Source organism: Schistocerca piceifrons, chromosome 3 (assembly GCF_021461385.2).
Source record: "Schistocerca piceifrons isolate TAMUIC-IGC-003096 chromosome 3, iqSchPice1.1, whole genome shotgun sequence".
Classification (NCBI taxonomy): Eukaryota; Metazoa; Arthropoda; class Insecta; order Orthoptera; family Acrididae; genus Schistocerca; species Schistocerca piceifrons.
This window is the reverse complement of record NC_060140.1, coordinates 857337178-857357505: the sequence shown is the minus strand read 5'-3', so window position 1 is coordinate 857357505 and position 20328 is coordinate 857337178. Positions and strand designations below refer to the sequence as shown.

Here is a 20328-nt window from a genome sequence, read left to right as displayed (position 1 = left end):
GAGCAATCCTGGTTTGTATGTCTGCCTCTCTGAGGTAAAATAGTTGTTTGTAAGTATATAGTTGGTTAAAGTGAGTAGGAAGGATGTTGTAGATTTGGAACAATGTGGGTGGAGGTTGAGGTAATGTACCAGCTGTTACTTAAACACAGTTCAGCTTTCTACATTAGTATGATTATCACCAAGTTATTGGTTAAGATGAATGGGCATAGACAGATGATGTATATTGGTAATATAAACTATCCTGGTGCAGAGCACACGCCACAATATGACAGTTGTGACCTCAGTACCTGTTTAACCACACATGCAATCTGGATTCTCTCTCGTGATTTCAGTTGCTGGGACTGTACAGGTGGAGACAGGCATTACAAATTGTGCTTGGCTTTCGCCGCCCATCTAGCCTGTCTGTGGTCTCAGCATTTATTTTCAGTAATTATTCCTGTCATTCACTCCCTTTTATTTGTACAGGTTCTACATAAAGTCAGAGAAGATGTTCAATTATTTATCACACAATAACTAAACATTGTGCAGATGTCATGCATATTGCATTTTAAAGAGAAACTCTGATTTTCTTTTTACAAAGATTCGATATGCAAACCATGAGTGACCTGGCGGACGTCAATATGGTACCAATAATTAAATTCTTGCCATACCCATCCCAGCATGGCATCGTCAACTGTAGCAGTTGCTTCCTGTATTCTCTCCCGGAGCTCTGCTGCATCACGTGGTAGACGTGGTAAAGGTGGTACATATACCAGATGTTTAATGTGTCCCCACAAAAAAGAGTCACATGGAGTGAAATCTGGTGATTGGGGAGGCCATTTCATGAAACAGCTCACTCTGCACCTGAACTCGCCATGTTTGCGACTAGCACTGACTGTCGGTAAATTACCAAACTATGCTGTGGCGGTATATAGGAAAAAAAAAAAACTTTCAGGGTTTCTCTTCAAAGTGACATACGTATGTATGGTAGCTGTACAATGTCTGGTTCTTGTGCAATAAATAACTGAAAGTGTTTCTGAACCTTATGTACACCCTGTATATGTCTTTCGTTTTCCGACCTGTCTGTTCCTCCCCCACCCCTTCCTCCTCCTGTGTACTATGTATAATGCACTTAGCTTGCCACAGTTTTGACTCTTGTACTTTTTTTTTAATCTGGTCCAGTAAGTCTCCCCCGACTCAGGGTTCTAGGTGACTTTTCTGGAACTCTACCCATTCCCCTAAACCTTGCCAATCCTTCTCCTTTACCTCTCTTCCTTTCCATTCAACCGTTCTGTCAGGAAGAACAGCTACTGGCTCCGAAAGCTTGACTCTTTCCATATCTTTTAATGTGTGTCTTCTCCTGCCACTGCTTGGCGAATAGAATTTTTTATCTACTCATATTATATTTTCAAACATTGATTAATTTCTTTGATAGATTTCATTCCTTGTTATTATTGTGTAGTGGACTACTTCCTTCAACAAAATTAATCTTATCTTCATCTTGTTCTTCTTCTTCTTCTTCTTCTTCTTCCACTTGTCAACGTGTCCCCACATAACACTCGGTGGAAAACTTCTTTCTCTTCTGAACCTCAAATACTCTAAACCTCGTGACCACATCTGTATCATATCCAAGAGTAATGAGAAGCCTGCAAATTTCTTTACAATCTGCTTTAAGTTACGATGGACACTGTGGTAGTTTCACATAAAGTTTGATAATCTGTTCCTTGGTCTCTTCGGTATGGGTGATTAAAGTTCCACATATTTGTGTGATTGTTTGGGCTGTCAGCGAAATACCAATCTAAGAAAAATTTTAGCCCTGCTTGTGAGCGTCCGGGTAATAAATTATGTGGGACACCCTTCTCCAAGTAATTTTCACTGAGTGAGAGTGAGTTTTGTTGGATCCAATAGTCTGTTATTAACAGTGGAACAAAACAAGAACTATAACAGGAAATATCAGTCATGAAATTATGGATAGAAATTCTTGGTTTAATTTTCACAGACCTAACAGGGGGGAATAGTTGTGAACTGTTGCAGTTTCGAATTTTGTGCATGTGTGTAAAGTGTTGAAAAATCAGCTTTTGTAATAGATGTCTGGAACAGAATTGTAAACTTTGGCTTGCTATGAGTCATGTGTCAGGCCATTTTGTTTGTTTTTAGTGAAATAGAAGTTGCGTATCAAAGTGAAATAGAAGTTGCGTATCAAAGTGAAATTATCCCATTTCCAAAATTTTGAGCATGTAAAATGTACCCAGAGATTTCGAAAACCTTTTGTAAATAGTGAAATTGAAAGCCTCATCTGAAACCTGTGTGAATTTTAATGGGGTAATCTGCAATAGATAACATAGTCTTTTATGTGCAGCATGTGTCTTTGTATGCAGTATTTCTAGTGCGTCTTCCTGCAGCTAATAATTTTGAGTGGGTGCTCTGTTGCACACTAATACATGCCTTTTTGTGTATTTACATGCTTTTGTATTCAGCTTATGTTTAACTTATGTAATGCCAACTTTCCAAAAAGTTTGGTGCTTCAGGTGTTTAACAATGGGTACAGTGAGTCTCGAGAGTTAAAGAGTAATTATTGAAATACACTATCAGTAAGGGGCGTTGTGGTAACAGGTGTTCGTAACAGTGTGTTCTGGAGAGACAATCATTATTTTATTCATAAATCTAAATTGTATGACTGATTTGAATGTTGTAGGTGAAGAAAACTCGTCGGGCTCTGACACGGATCATCATTACGAGATGCTGGATGACATTGTGGCCAAAAATAATCTCAATAATAATGAGATTCCGTTTGATGATTTTGATTCATTTGATTCAGATGAATCTGATGATACCTACATCAGGTCATTGGAAAAGGCAAGTTATTTGGGAAAATATGTTATATCCATAGCTTTTTGTGTGTTTTAGTGACATTAAATTTTCACTGTTTTTTTTTTTTTTTTTTTTTTTTTTAGATGTTTGAAAATCACATGTTTCAAATTTTTTCTGGGCGCTTTATATATAAAGAATTTTGATGAGATGTAAAACTTTAGGTAGTGGTTGTCCATGACTATATTATTGTTGTTGTTGTTGTTGTTATCATCATTATTTCATTTAACGGCACACTGGAACAAGGAGAGCAATTGTCAAACTGTTTGAAGTTGCTTGTCAAGTAAAAGTTAGTTTGTTTCAAGTGAACTATAGAATAAAAAAATTCTTTGTTCAGATTGTATCTCTTATGTGTTTAAAATTGTGCATAAAATATTCTTTGTAGTCATTCCACATCTTGCTAGAGTAAAAAGTTAAGCTTTCAGCAATTGTCTCCATCTTCCACATCAATAACAACTGAGTGTTTTCATACAGGCAGAGTTCATATCGATGTTTACAATGTTAGTTTCACTTGCTGGGAGATTAAAAACTCAGCAATTTATTTGCAGATTAAATGTTGAAAGCCTGCTTCCACATACCATTGAGATTATATTCACTGGCCAAATTTAAATTACTGATTTTCTGATCAGTACAATTTATTTTATAGCGGAGACTCGGTGCATTGATGCAAAGGACAACAATTATTTTTCAACAACATTATTTTATGTTTAGTCACAACACTGTGCTTGAAAAACACTGAATTTTCTAAATTATTGTTTGTAATACCCCCTTAGTGTTGTGCACTACATTGAGAAACTGTGGGTTCCCTGAACTGTACCTGTACAGTTGCTTCCTCACTGGTGTGATATTGTAAATTCCAGAGATTCTGAGGCAAATTCTTTCCTTAACAGGGCATTTCTCTCACATTCCTTGACAGTCAGAAAGCAGCACTTATGCATCATCTACCCAGAACACTACTTATGTGCTAGGTATATCACCACAAATGAAGGCATGCAATAAGCAGATTGTCTTATGATTGTTAAACATCTTCACATTTTCGTTTCTTAGAGAGTGCTAGCACTCTGTCCCCATAGCCATTCTTTCAGAAAACATTTTTCAGTTGTTTTGCCAAGTGTTCCTTGTCAAGAACAGTTGTTAGCCCTTTGTACCTCTTCTGGCACGGTTGGTCAAAGCTCTGTGTGCTGAGATATATGTCAGAATGCATTGGCTTGCAAAAATTTGCCGAGTTGTTTACTTTGCAGCAGGCACCACTATCATCACATTCATCGAAACAATCTGTGACAGTATAACGACAGTTTCTTCTGTGGAAGACGATGAATGTTGGTGTTGAAACTGTGTGTGTGTGTGTGTGTGTGTGTGTGTGTGTGTGTGTGTGTGTGTGTGAGAGAGAGAGAGAGAGAGAGAGAGAGAGAGAGAGAGAGAGAGAGAGAGAGAGAACCATTTGCACGTAACTAAGAATTCTGTGTTAATGCAGATTGAGACAAATGGTATCCACCGCCGATTACCAGCTCCTCCTCCGCAGCAAAATGTCTATGGCATCACAAAAATAGCTGAGGCTGCTGGAAAGAAAATGCTTAAACTTCGGAAGAGCTTTGGAAGGATGAAGTCAGCAAAGAGGAGTACTGCTCAGCTTTCACCCAGTGGTGAGTGAGAAGAAATTTCTAAGATAAAAATATTCTCATATTTTACTTTAGAATATCATAGAAATTAGTCCTTGAAGTGAAGTGTTTTCTGTAAGCGGTACTCTCTAAACAGGTACTTGTATATTTGAGAAATCTAAATTCTGATCTAAATTAATTGACGTTTAGGACACACAAGAAAACTGTCATTGCTATTGGCAACTTTAAAGGAAACTGAAGTTTGCAGGCCATAATTTACTCAGCTGAAAATAATAATCCTGCTGATCCTTTACGCATATGAATGCATCCCGTTTGCAAATGAGAATGTCTTAAACAGATCAAGGGACCTACAAGAAAATAAACATGTCCATAACTGCAAACTAGAAACATCAGTAATGTCCACATGTCTCAATCTGGAACAGTTTGATGTCAGAAAAATGTTTCACAGGTCACAGTTAAATTATTAAGTAGGCAACCTATTGATGTAAAACAGCAGCAACATAAGAAGTCTTTTAAACACATCCTTAAGTCATTTCTGATGGAGCAATGCTTTTGCTCAGTAAAATAATTTGTGTATTATGAAATGCAGTTTTAGTAAGTTGGATTTGTAGTTATGTATAATTTTTACTATTTAAATTGTATTGTTTGTTATTCACAATTTATGATAGCAATCTGTAAACTGAAATGTGTGTATAATATAAACCTTCACATTTTTATTGACTTCTCATCTTTGGTGTGTGATTAACAGGTCCTGAGGTTTTTGTTCTAAATAACCAGGCATCATTTGCTTCAAACTTTTTGTTTTATTTTCTTTTGGCACAAGATACACTTAACTAAAACTTCTCCTGAACAGGCCATGAAGGCCCAACGGTACTGACTGGCCCCCGTGTCATCCTCAGTTCATAGGTGACAAGACACACTTAGTCCACAGAAAAAAAAAGAGTCAGATACGCTGTGACGGGTGGGCTCCCCTACCTGCTTACACCACCTGGAAAGTAAAGTGAAGCACCCAGGAAGGGAGGAGGAAACAAAATGAAACTTGGAGTGTCAAGAGTGAGTGTGTGCATGACGTGGTTTGTTATGACAGCATCAAGTCAAATTTACCAAGAACTTGGTAGTATGAGTCAACTTGGATACCTAACTGATTCTGTTGGGCAGAGTGTTGTAAACACATTGTGTCCTCTCCTGAGGTAAGCTAACCCACAACTGCTGCAGCTCATCTCCGATATCCCAGGTAGTGCCACTAGGATGGAGTTGACATCAGAGCAGGTCCTACATTTTATGGGAGGCGTGTCTGAGGATCTTCCTGGCCAAAGGAGTACCTTGACATTTTGCAGGCACTTCAGAGACGTGCGTAAACTATGTGGATGAGCACTGTCCCATTTAAAACTGTCACTGTAATATAGTCGCACGGGAGGTAAGACATGAGGACGTGGGACATCCATGATGTACTGTCATTCTGTCAGAGTTCCCGTTAATTACCATCGGCAGTGATCTGATGTCGTAGCTGGTCGCTCCCCACAACGTGATGTCAGGAGCGACACTGCCGAGCCTCTCTGGAACTCCCCCCAGGTGACTGTCCTAATCGCTGGCAGGGGTCGTGCAGAACCACAATTTGTGGCCAAACACTGTGCGACACCGTTTGTCGGCAGTCCACGCTTCCTGCTACAGCACCACTACAGATGCGGCCACTTGTCATGTTTGTGGCAGCCTGTCCATGGGACATAATTCCCTGGTACGGCTAGTGGTGCTGGACAACACAGAATGTTGTGGGGAGTACCCTACCTGTTTGCAGGTGGCAGGTGCAGATGCGGAGGTTTTATGCGTGCACGGTGCACAGTACTGCTATCCTCCCTCGCAGTTGTCAGACGGTGTCGACCGGAACCTTGACGTCAACTGCACCTGTTGTCACGTTCTTGTGCAATTGAACATCAGTCCGCTATCACATCCGAACACCACACAAATATGGATATTGCACAATTTGACCAGTCGGTCAAATGGAGACCCAAAATGAGATCCTTTCAAACTGTCAGTTGCCGATATTGCTGGCTCACAAGGGTATGCGACCTCTTTGTGTGATCAGTCTGTGTCTGATGCTGTTCGAGCCCCTTGTATACTCTAGGCGGTGTGGTAACTGTAGTAGCAACATAAACATGAACAGTACTAATGCATTGTAATGGCCACACTACCTGTCACAAGGAATTGCAGCTCTGATCATTTACATACCCACCAATTGTGTGTGTGTGTGTGTGTGTGTGTGTGTGTGTGTGTGTGTGTGTGTGTGTGTGTGTGTGTCTGAAGTTACATTGATATCTGACCCTGTTTTTTGAGTACATTACTTTTACAGTGGGGCTTAGCAGGAAAAAAAGGAAAATAATATCCAGAATGAGATTTTCACTCTGCAGCGGAGTGTGCGCTGATATGAAACTTCCTGGCAGATTAAAACTGTGTGCCCGACTGAGACTCGAACTTGGGACCTTTGCCTTTTGCGGGCAAGTGCTCTACCATCTGAGCTACCGAAGCACGACTCACGCCCGGTACTCACAGCTTTACTTCCGCCAGTACCTCGTCTCCTACCTTCCAAACTTTACAGAAGCTCTCCTGCAAACCTTGCAGAACTAGCACTCCTGAAAGAAAGGAGATAGCAGAGACATGGCTTAGCCACAGCCTGGGGGATGTTTCCAGAATGAGATTTCACTCTGCAGCGGAGTGTGCGCTGATATGAAACTTCCTGGCAGATTAAAACTGTGTGCCCGACCGAGACTCGAACTCGGGACCTTTGCCTTTCGCGGGCAAGTGCTCTACCAACTGAGGAGAGCTTCTGTAAAGTTTGGAAGGTAGGAGACGAGGTACTGGCAGAAGTAAAGCTGTGAGTACCGGGTGTGAGTCGTGCTTCGGTAGCTCAGTTGGTAGAGCACTTGCCCGCAAAAGGCAAAGGTCCCGAGTTCGAGTCTCGGTCGGGCACACAGTTTTAATCTGCCAGGAAGTTTCGAAAATAATATCTATTTTACTACGTGTGCACTACATGTAAGCGTCAACACGAAAAGCAAAACTAAAATTACTTTCCACACTGATTAAAAGCGTTACTAGATGGTCACCAAGTAATCCCATTTCAGACTGGATGAAATGCAGACTGGATAAAATGCAGGGTGCAAGTGTTACATGGGGTAAAATAGATATTCTTTTTTTTTCTGTTCTTGATCTGATGATGGCCAATGGTGGCTGATAGCGATTAAAGATAAATAACATTTCATTTAATTATGTTGGACCAAATATTAAGTATACAGTTAGAAAGGAATTTGTTTTCACCACAATGAAATGTAATTTTTTCCAAAAATGAAGAAGTAAAATAGCAATTTCTTATAGCTGTCACAGAAAATGCGAAAAAATGAAACATAAACAAACAAACAAACACTACTCAGCCTAACAGAGATTAAACAAACACACTGGGTGGGTAAAGTCTGTCTTTGTAGATCATCGGTGAGTGTGTCAGGCTAGTCGGTAAACCCAGATTTGGTTCCCAGTACTGCCAGGGGTTTTTCCTAAGTGGAAGGACTGGAATGAGGTGCACTCAGCCTTGTGGTGCCATTTGAGGAGCTACAAGTGAGAAGTAGTTATTACATGTCCAAGAAAGCTAACAGTGGGTGGGACAGCGGCATTCTGACACCACACCACCCCCACTTTCTGTATCCAGTGATGCCACCAGTAGAAGGCAACATGGCAGTCATCAGTCTGTCTCAGCTGGCCTATCAGTCCTCCCCCCTCCCCCACTCTGCTCCTCCACCCCCACTCTGCTCCTCCACCCCCACACCTGATGTAGTAACCAAAACAATGAAATAATAAAGAATACTGTCCCTGCCATTATTGATAGTATTCCTGTAACAATATTAGAAATAGTTTAACTTATGACATGTTCATGTGAGACAGGCACTTTTCCTGATGATGTGATGTGCTGAAAACCTCATAAGGTGAATACAGTTCATAAAGAGGTGGGGAATGGTACTGTAACCAACTAAAGTCCTATTACAATAACACCTTCCATTTCAAAAATATTTGAGAAGATTAAGCATGAAAAACTTGTTTATTACATAGCATTTAATGTTAAGTGTTCCACAGTCAAAATTAAGAGTTGAACAACAACAAAAACAAAAACAGTCATTATGTGAATTTGACAGTAAAGAGGAAAGAACATGAATATTTATTGTCTTTTTAAAAGTATTTGAAGTAGTGGATCATGAAATTCTAATAAAGATTGAAAGTGTATCAGTTGAATCAGATTCCTTGAATGGATTAGAGGGTGATACTAATGAAGATGCAATGAGATGAAATGAAATGATATGGCAAAACCAGTCAGAACGAATGTTTCATGACTGTTTAAACTCGGTGTCCTGCCTCTTTCTAGGAATTATCTTAAATATCAGGCTATCTGAGTATATCTCCAAGACATACTCAATAAACTTCCATTGTCAGTTGTATTTTCACATAAGATTTCCTAACTTCATAAACTTAGGTTCTTCCACGAGGTACTTCATTGGTCATTGATGTGTATTGCTTGTGGCAGAGTAAGCTGAGGTCCTCCAACTCTGTTCCCCCCAGGGTTGCTACCAGTTCCATGTCAGATACTGAGTCTGAGGAAGTAAAGCATGTTAAGTTTTCCCCTTTCTGCCCAGGCGGCCAGACACCTCTGGCAACCCCCGCAGCCACTGTCGCCATTCCTCTGGTTGAACCCTTGCCAGCCGCCACCACTGCCTCACCTCCACAACCACCGGAGTCTCGTCTACAGCGAGAGGCTCCTCAACCGGACTCGGGCAGTCGGGGACCTCCGAGGAGTCGCAAGTACTGGTCACTGCGAAAGTTCCGCAGAACTACATCGGTTGTTTCGGCGTCCCAGGCCTCGGTTGCCACTTCGATTGCCAATTCTCGAAAGACGAGTTCCACTTTTTACCTGGCCACAGGAGGAGAAGCTTCTAAAGACGATGACAGCAGGTGAGTCTTATATCCATATTAACACTGTCAGTCATCCTATAGCTTCTCACTGCACCATAGTATTAACACAAGAAGTGAAATGTGGTATGGTAGGTATGTGTGTACAATGTCATTTCATTGGCATTTAAATTTTTTTATTTGTTGTATCTTCATGATCATAATAGTGTCTTTCAAGTTAATCTTTCTATTGCTTTGACTAAAAGCTGTAGAAAAGTTGCGTAGCATTCACTTCACAGCACGCAACAATTACATTTTTGCCTTTTCAATTATGCAGTGAGTGTGGGAAAGATTGTGAGTACGTGAATATAAGGTTATTACTCATAAAGAAATGAATTTCTGCTAATCTTCACTTTATGAATGTTTCCATTTTGAGAACTCATTCTCATTTCAGGTGCTAGTTCAGATTACTTTTTTCTATATGATTGTGTTCGAAATTTATTTGCTGACTATCAGGTATTAGACATTAGCTGTATAAGGTGTATATATAATGTCTATTAGTAGCATGTGAAAATTTGTGTCTATCCGGGACCCAAACTCGGATCTCCCACTTATTGTGAATGGTGAATCTGTGCACACTCGCCAGACCAAGTCGAACCTCCATATGTCATGCTGCCTGCATACGTATGCTATAGTTCAGTATATTCATCACCTAATGCTCACCAAGAGTATTAACTGGATTCTCAAGGAAGGGAGAACAGAGCTGTGAGGAATCGAGACTGATGCTGCCAGGGTAGTACTTGTAAAACTAATAATGCTTGTGTCAAAGAATCTGCAGTCAGTAAATAAATTTTTATTTTGTACAGCTATGGATCATCAATGAGATATGTTCTTTTGGACTTGCAAATGAATATGATCACATAGTTGTTTTAAATAGTGAAAGCTCTGTTGTTTGCTTTATAGTTAAAAAGGAAGCAAAATGTAAAATGCAGCATCCCACTTGGGAATAATAAACAACTATATCATCATATAAAAACATGAAAAAGCACAAGCACCTGAAAATTAGAATAAATTCTCTAATTTCATGCTGCATATCCAATAATAATAATAATAATAATAATAATAACAACATCATAAAAAGATTGGCAGCATTTTATTATGAAAAATAACCCTATAAAAATCACTGTTTGAAAATACATTATTACGAGGGTTGAATGAAAAGTATTGCCTCCACCTTCATTCATTGGGTTTTGATGGGAACACAGAAATAATCCTCAGAATGTGATCTTTAATTACCAATATTCGCTTTTCCACATAATCACCAGCCAATTGGATACATTTCTGCCAACGATGAACAAGTTTTCTGAAGCCGTCATGGAAGAAGTCTACACTCTTATTTCCACAACCTCAGTCCTGCAGTCTTCATCAGAAGCATAATGATGTCCTGTGATTGAATGGAGAAAGGCGTCACCTTCAATCTCATAACACGAGAGGAGTTCCTGAGAAATTTCAAGTTTGTGCGCCTTCATTTGAGGAGTCAGCATCCAGGGTACCCACCGTGCACAGATCTCCCAATAGCCAGCAAAGCAATAATGTGACTCACACATTCTTGTGAAATGCCGATTGTGGTTGGAGTTTCTCTCTGAGTGATACGACGATCATCCTGAATCAATCTTTCAACATTTTGCTTGTGAAACTCGGTGGTTGCTGTAACAGGACGTCCAACTCTTTGTTTGTCATGCAGGTCAGATGTTCCCACCTCAACATCTTTAAACTTACTCACCCAATGACACAAAGTACTCACATCCACACAATCACCATTGTATTGTTTGTATTGTATTGAACTGGAGACCTAGAAATGACTGAGAGGCTTTGTCCCCACTGTAGCCTTCAGTGGTACACAACCCCACAATAGGCTACAGCAGTCCATTCACCCCACCACCGCCCCACACCGAACCCAGTGTTATTGTGAAATTTGGTCCCCAATGGATCCTCCCAGGAATGTCTCACACCAGATGAGCGTAACCCCAATGTTTGCGTCGTAGAGTAATCATCGTGTACACGTATGTGGAGAAAGTGTTTGCACAGCAATCGCCGAGGTAGTGTAACTGAGGCAAAAGCACAGCAATCGCCAACATAGTGTAACTGAGCTGAAATAAGGGGAACCAGCCTGAATTCGCCAAGGCTGATGGAAAACTGCCTTAAAAACTATCCACAGAGTGGCCAGTATACCGGTCCTCGACACTAATCTGACTGATGGATTTGTGCCAAGGTCCAGCACGCCTTCCTGCCCGGAAAGCAGTGCGTTAGACAGCACGGCTAACTGAGTGGGGACAATCACCATAAACTGCTTTCATTCTCTGATGAATCTCCTTTGGGGTGACACCTTCTGCTGTCAAGAATTCAATAACTGCGTTCCTTGACTGCACATTGCTTAAATCTCATTGACCGTCCGTCTGCACAGGGTTCCATACTTTACACTGTAACAACACAACCATTCAATGCTAAGGCTTCCTGCCAACTGGAGCTGTAGAGAAGAGGCTATGGAACAAGCCAGTACCTGCCGCATACCAATGCTGCCAACTGTTGAAGAGTTACGAAGGTGGAGGCATTACTTATCAGTTAACCCTCGTATATTCAAAAAAATTTATTTTTCACATTATTTTATTGCATGTTATTGTTTTAACTGGAACATTGATGTGGATTGTTTTGACTGTTATATTGTACATGCTGTGGACTGTCCGTTGCTGCTGTTACAGTGAGTGACCATTTGGAAAATGTGTTCTATTATCCAGTCCCTCGACAGCAACTTGCTCTTTTCAATGGGTGGTGTGGCTTTAAACCCTCCTCCCCCCCCCCCCCTCCCCCCACTTCCTACTACATTTTCATCATCAGTTTTCTGATTGGTTTGATGTGGCACACTTTGGTGTCCTTTGCTGTGCCAGTCTCTTCATCTGAAAGCAGCAGTTACACCTGACATCCTCAATTATTTGTTCAATATTTTCCAGTCACTGCCCTACCTGTGATTTTTGCTCTTTAAGGCTCAGTCCAGTACTGAGGAAGTTATTACCTAATGTCAGAACACATGACCATACATTCTGTTCTTAATTCCAATTAGCATTTCCACAATATTCCTTGACGACTCTTGGAGAACCTCCTAATTTCTTACCTTTTCAGTCCACGTAATTTTCAGCACTCTTCTGTAACACCAAACCATGAATTCTCCGGTTCTCTTCTTTACTGAATTTTTCATAGCCCACGATTCACTACCATATGATGCTGTACTCCAAACATACATGCTTAGAAAATTTTTCCTCAACTTACAGCCAATTTTTAATATAATAAGTTTCTTTTAGCAAGAAATGCTCTCTTTGCTTCTGCTTTTCTGCATTTCACGTTATGCTTGACAGTCACTAGCTACTTCTGCTGCTCTCCAGTACCTTCTGCTACTTTTACTCTCATCATATTCTGTGCTTGGTGGACTGCTCATTCTGTTAGACGGGTCCTGTAGTTCTCCTTCCCTTTCACAGGTGACAGCAATGTCATCAGCGGTTCTTACTGTTGATGACCGTTCTTTTGTTTCTTGGTTGTTTCTTCTGTGTACTGTGAAGGATTCCTCCAATAAGTTTTGTGTATTATTTTGTGAAATGGATGTTACAGTAGAGGGGAGGAAGATTACAGTTTAACATCCCATGGATGATTCCACTGTGCGAGAGTTAAGACAGAGTAGCAGTGTAATTTTGTACTCGGCTTTTCCTCTGTGTCAGCACGGGGAAGGAGTACGACGGGGTGACTGGTGGACCGGACCGCCGTGCCAGCAGCCCCGCGGTCACCTCGCAGCCGCAGCCTGCCGGCTCTGTGCTCAGGCCCAGCGAGCCTCCTCCGCTGCCACCCACCACTGCTCCTGCACCAGCTCCTGCTCCCGTGGCAGCCTCGCAAGTGCCGAGTAAGTTCCAGCGATTATTTTGTGAGGTATTTACAGATTAGAATTCGAAGTTGTAGGGTAATGGTTGGTTTGAGAAAATAATAGCAACCAGTTACATGGTAGTTACAGAGATTGTTACTTTGCATAGGGCAGCTGAAGAATTCAAAGTGCAGTGTGAAACACTTCTGTATTAAACATTTATTTTGATACCTTTAAAAACGTACAAAGAGACTGTCAATGAAAATTAAATGTGCGACAGTTTCCATTGTTGATGGTGCCTTTGTATCAAGTCTAATGCTAGTATGGCATCTTATATTTTCACTGGGAAGGTAAGTGCTCAAAAACGAATATACAATGAGTTTTTATACTTACCTTCTGTTGTTATCCGTAGAACAACATGGAAGCAATTCAGAGGTGGTCCAGTAGATTTGTTTACCCTTAGGCTCAGTCAACACCCAGTTATTATGGAGATGGTTCAGGAACACAAATAGGCATTTAGTTTCCATCACAGTCACATTTGCAACTGGTAAACAGATTTGTTGAAACTCCACAGTTGTCTGTTTTAAGACAATACTGAAAGAAGAATACAGGGTGATTCAAAAAGAATCCCACAACTTTAAAAATGTGTATTTAATGAAAGAAACATAATACAACCTTCTGTTATACATCATTACAAAGAGTATTTAAAAAGGTTTTTTTTTCACTCAAAAACAAGTTCAGAGATGTTCAATATGGCCCGCTCCAGACACTCGAGCAATATCAACCCGATACTCCAACTCGTTCCACACTCTCTGTAGCATATCAGGCGTAACAGTTTGGATAGCTGCTGTTATTTCTCGTTTCAAATCATCAATGGTGGCTGGGAGAGGTGGCTGAAACACCATATCCTTAACATACCCCCATAAGAAAAAATCGCCTCAAGCGAACAAATGTACAACTAAATGAAACTTTATAGCTCCCTTAATTCGCCGACAGATAGTGCTTAGCTCTGCCTTTTGTCGTTGCAGAGTTTTAAATTCCTAAAGTTGTGGTATTCTTTTTGAATCGCCCTGCATAATAATTCCAATCCCAAAGAAAGCAGGTGTTGACAGATGCGAAAATTAATGGAAAAACTAGTAGAAGCTGACCTAGGGGAAGATCAGTTTGGATTCCGTAGAAATATTGGAACACATGAGGCAATACTGACCCTACGACTTCTCTTAGAAGCTAGATTAAGGCAAGGCAAACCTACGTTTCTAGCATTTGTAGACTTGGAGTTAGCTTTTGACAATGTTGACTGGAATACTCTCTTTCAAATTCTGAAGGTGGCAGGGGTAAAATACAGGGAGTGAAACGCTATTTACAATTTGTACAGAAACCAGATGGCAGTTATAAGAGTCGAGGGACATGAAAGGGAAGCAGTGGTTGGGAAGGGAGTGAGACAGGGTTGTAGCCTCTCCCCGATGTTATTCAATCTGTATATTGAGCAAGCAGTGAAGGAAACAAAACAAAAATTAGGAGTAAGTATTAAAATCCATGGAAAAGAAATAAAAACTTTGAGGTTCGCCGATGACATTGTAATTCTGTCAGAGACAGCAAAGGACTTGGAAGAGCAGTTGAACGGAATGGACAGTGTCTTGAAAGGAGGATATAAGATTAACATCAACAAAAGCAAAATGAGGATAATGGAATGTAGTCGGGTGATGCTGAGGGAATTAGATTAGGAAATGAGACACTTAAAGTAGTAAAGGAGTTTTGCTATTTGGGGAGCAAAATAACTGATGAGGGTCGAAGTAGAGAGGATATAAAATGTAGACTGGCAATGGGAAGAAAAGCGTTTCTGAAGAAGAGAAATTTGTTAACATCGAGTATAGATTTAAGTGTCAGGAAGTCATTTCGGAAAGTATTTGTATGGAGTGTAGCCATGTATGGAAGTGAAACATGTACGATAAATAGTTTAGACAAGAAGAGAATAGAAACTTTTGAAATGTGGTGCTACAGAAGAATGCTGAAGATTAGGTGGGTAGATCAAATAACTAATGAGGAGGTGTTGAATAGGATTGGGGAGAAGAGAAGTTTGTGGCACAACTTGACTAGAATAAGGGATCGGTTGGTAGGACATGTTCTGAGGCATGAAGGGATCACCAATTTAGTATTGGAGGGCAGCGTAGAGGGTAAAAATCATAGAGGGAGACCAAGAGATGAATACACCAAGCAGATTCAGAAGGATGTTGGTTGCAGTAGGTACTGGGAGATGAAGAAGCTTGCACAGGATAGAGTAGCATGGAGAGCTGCATCAAACCAGTCTCAGGACTGAAGACCACAACAACAACAACAACAACTGATGGGTTACTTCAAAATATAAAAGATTTACTTGAATGACATCAGTTAACTGCAAAGAAAGAGGTGTGTGTGTGTGTGTGTGTGTGTGTGTGTGTGTGTGTGTGTGTGTGTGTAGAAAAAAAAACCAGAACTTCCCAAAAAGGTGGTATTTGACCTAAATTTGATACTTAATAATACAATCTTCTGACCTTTGAACTGACATACCCTGCCAGCTATGAGGGCCCAAATTTTAACTTGGACTTGGATTCTGAACCACGGTCCAACTCGACATATTTTGCATCGGCAAACATTACCAAAAGTGAAGAAGTGATAGGTGAAAGATAAAAATCGTAGGATTGACTGGGGATCGAACTCTCTGCCTTTAGATTTGTAGAGTTGCACTTGTCACTGAGCCAAAAGCCACACTATGTAACAATGAAAACTTATTCCTAAAAAATTATTCATCCAATATTAAAAAAAAAAAAATTCATGGAAAAAATTTATTTATATTATTCTTCTAAAGAAAACGGCTTTTGCCGATAGACAGATACACTGTTGTAAAATCATATGAAGCAAGACAAAAATGCGTGTCATGGCAAAAGTTTTGTATCAAATTTTCAGTTAATAGCTGTGTCATTTTGTATAAGCACAACATTAAAGTTATAAGCGAACTATAACTATGTGAACATGCAAGCTGAAATATTAGTATGACAAAACTCTACTTATCAACACAATTTATGTCAGAGTACTTCAAAGGTTGTAATAATTAGTCATCGCCGAAGAGAGAAAATTGATATTCATTAAATTTTGTATCAAATAAAACATGGATATACATCTGAACCACAATTTATGCAATTAATTTTTTTTCAGATTGCAAATATTAAGTGTTTCATCACAATAATGATTAGTGTTACCTGACCATACATGCCTTTGCAGAATTTTAACAAATACACAATATTCATAATTACGTTTTTCATCCAAAAGTAGTGCGAGTTTTTCTTAGATCAGACTGCTCATGCTCAAAATTTTGATTATATTGTATGTAGAAAATATCATTAAAATGTAACCATTTCAAGAAACATAGATCAGTATAGCATATATAATTGTATAAATCACATTAGCCAAAAATATGCAAAACATAACAGAAAAATACCAGGAATAACCTTGTATGCAGTAAAGATGTACCAAAGTGCCAAATGTGCACATTTGTTGATTATACTTGATGAATCATCAGAATGTGCATCAACAAATTGTACCAGAAAGATGGACACTGGAGAGTAGCTACAAATGAAACGGTCTACAAGGAAATAGAACAGGTAATGAGTACAATCAGGAAGAAACACATTTCATTTTTCAGACATCTAATCAGAACACCAGAAAACAGAATCATCAGGAGAATAATAGAAAAATTTTGGAGTAGTAAGTGGAACATTAAGTGGATTACAGAAATCAAGGAAGATATGGATGAGCTACAGATTACACTAGAAGACCTAAGAAACAAAACTGACAAAATCAGGAAACTCGCCGACAAACAAACCAGACTGCAAATGAGAATCAACAAACAGACAATGAGAAGGGTGATTTCCAATGAAGAAAGAAAGATGAGAAGCGAGAGAGTGAAGTAGTGCTGGGCTGTTAGGAAACTGAAAAATTCTTTATACAAAGTTGGCTAGAGTGGTCCAATGAAGGCCATAAATTGTAAATAATAATAATAATAATAATAATAATAATAGTACTCGATGAAATTTGTGCAATATGTGACGTTATTTCCCATTTCAAAAATGATACATTAAAAAAAAAAATCTCAAAATTAAACAAACATGAATCAAAAAGTCACCATCTTATTCTAAGAAAATGTAGCAAAACTATGAAAATAATGGCAATCAGCACTGTGTGTTACTGATTACAAACCTTTAATTCAAATCATTTGAAACTGAACAATTTTCGTATAATGAATATATGTGAAAGTAACAAGCATTTATGTCAGCATAAGATATTGAATAGACATTTTTGAGAAGTTCCATTAAGTATTAACCAATTGAAAATGTTACATTAAATTAGTAACTCTATTTGATTGATGCTACACACACACACATACTCATATTTCTTACAACCATTTGTAACATTCACCGTAAGATGTTCATCCCATTGCAGTAAAATTATTTTCTCCATTGAACTCCTAAAAATGCTAATACAGAAATTATAATGCCACCATATTGTCCCTGCATTGTCCTCCGTGCAGTGCTGGTTTCCCCCCTTCCCCTTTCTGATTTCTGATCCGTACACCATTATGCCTCGCACTTACTCACTCTAATCTGCAATCTGGATTGCTGCTACCATTCGACACGACACAGTTGTATTCGGCTAGATGTAGCAATCCTGTCTGTCTGTGTGTGTGTGTGTGTGTGTGTGGGGGGGGGGGGGGGGGAGGGGAGGTGTTGTCCTTTATGAAGAAGTTTTTGGCCAAAATGTCAATTTGTAAGTCTTTTCATAGTGTCTGCTTGCAACTCAATGTGCCATCTTTATGGTAACTAACAATCTCTGCTTTACATAATATTGTTTATGTTCCAACCTGGACTTTCCATTGTTCAATAAAAAGAAAAATTTAATTTCAATAACATCAGATAAACCTTTTCACTTTTTTGACAAATGGAAATAAATATTCATTAACATACTGCAAGGATGCTACACATACATTTTTTGGTATTTTTACACTAGTTAATGAAACACTTTTTAGGTAATGAAATACTAGAAGATAACTCTACATCTGCATCTCCATCTGTATCTATATCTTGCAAACCATTGTGAGGTGCATGACAAGGGGTACGTCCTATTGCACCAGTTATTAGAGTTTCATCACATTATATTCATATATGGAGTGTGGGGTACTATATTCCTAGAGGCATAATTTAAAGCTGGTTCTTGAAACATTCGGAATAGTTTATGTCTATCTTAAAGAGTCTTCCAGGTCAGTTCCTTCAGTATCTCTGTGACACTCTAGCCACGGATCAAACAAAGCTGTCACCATGCATGCCGCCCTTCTGTGTTTACATTCAATACCTCCTGTTAGCCCTATTTGCTACAGGTTCCACACTCTTGAGCAATGTTCTAGAACTGGTCGCACAAGTGATTTGTAAGCAGTCTCTTTTGTTGGCTAAATGCACTTCCCCAGCTGTCTACCTATAAACCAAAGTCTACCACCTTCTTTACCCATGACAGTCTATGTGAAAATTTCATTTCATATACATACAGTGTGTTACACCCATGTATTTGCAGGAGTTGGCCGAATCCAACTGTGACTCGTTGTTATGATCATAGGATACTAAGTTTTCTTCATTTCGGGATGTGCACAATTTTACGTTTCTGACCATTTGAAGCAAGTTAACAATCTTTGCACCAGTTTGAAATATTGTCTAGATTTGACTGAATGTTTATGCAGCTTCTTTCAGGTGTACTTCATTACAGATAACTGCATAATTTGCAAAAAGTCTGATGTTACTATTAACATTGTCTGTAAGGTCGTTAATATACAACATGATCAGCAAGGGTCCCAACACACTTCCTTGAAGCATATTTGAAGTTATTTCCACATCTGTCGTTGACTCACCATCCGAGATAACGTGCTGAGTCCTCCCTACCTTAAAGTTCTCAATGCAGTCACAAATTTCACTGGGTGCCCCCATGTGATCATACTTTTGACAAAACCTTAGGTGTGGTACTGAGTCAAATGCTTTTTGGAAATCAAGAGATATTACATCCACTGGACTGCCTTGATTCAAAGCCTTCAGTATGTTTTGTGAGCAAAGTGAAAGGTGGGTTTCACATGATCAATGTTTTCAGAATCGATGCTAGGTGACACAGAGTGGGTCATGCTGTTCAAGATAGCTCATTGTCTCTAAGTTCAGAATATTTTCTTACATTCTACAGCAAATTGATGTAAGTGATATTGGACGGTAGTGTTGTGGAGCACTTCTGCTACCCTCCTTGTAGATGGAATGTAACATTATGAGTAGGATAGTTGCTACTCGCCGTATAGCAGAGATGTTGAGTTGGAGATAGGCACAACAAAAAGACTTACGGAAAGTGAGCTCTCAGCCAACAAGGCCTTTGTCGAAAATAGACAAAAAACACACATACACACACACACACACACACACACACACACACACACACACACACAATCACAGTCTCTGGCAGTCGGAGTCAGACTGCGAGCATCAGCGCACGATAGGAGAGGCAACCAGGTGGCGATGGCTGGGGCAGGGATGGGGAGGGATAGTGGGGTTGGTTAAGTGCTGTTAGTGGGAGTGTGCAGGGATGAGGTGGAGAGTAGGGCAGCTAGGTGCAGTCGGGAGGTTAGAATGGGAGAGGTGGGTAAAGGAAAAGGAGAGAAATAAGCCCTCACCTGGTTGCCTCCCCCATCATGCGCTACTGCTCCATCTGGCTCTATCTGCCAGAGACGGGTCGTGTGTTGTTGACACTGCCTTCCTAATAAGTTCAACAGTAACAAGGCATCTGATATTGCCATTGGGAAGGAAGCTGCACAAAAAAAGAATGTAAAATCAATTTGTATACTCATTCTTTTTTAAAATAAGAACACTTTTTGTCATATATTCTTTCTTTATTGTCCTTCGTACTTGGGTTAAATATTCCTCATAAATAAGCACAAATTTAGTATTCATCGCAGTTACATTTGCAACGTAACTGATGCCT

General features: G+C 39.7%; 1 protein-coding gene and 1 non-coding gene across 2 annotated transcripts in view; both read left to right on the top strand.

The window, feature by feature from the left end:
• LOC124789528 overlaps positions 1–20328 on the top strand; it is a 154580-nt gene that overhangs the window by 103005 nt on the left and 31247 nt on the right. The window contains exons 9-12 of the mRNA XM_047256922.1: positions 2675–2835; positions 4322–4490; positions 9137–9452; positions 13157–13335. Coding sequence (XP_047112878.1) covers positions 2675–2835; positions 4322–4490; positions 9137–9452; positions 13157–13335 — 825 coding nt within the window. The remainder of the gene's footprint in view (positions 1–2674; positions 2836–4321; positions 4491–9136; positions 9453–13156; positions 13336–20328) is intronic.
• On the top strand, positions 7357–7431 carry Trnal-caa. The gene has a single exon. It is a non-coding gene; the product is annotated as a tRNA-Leu (tRNA).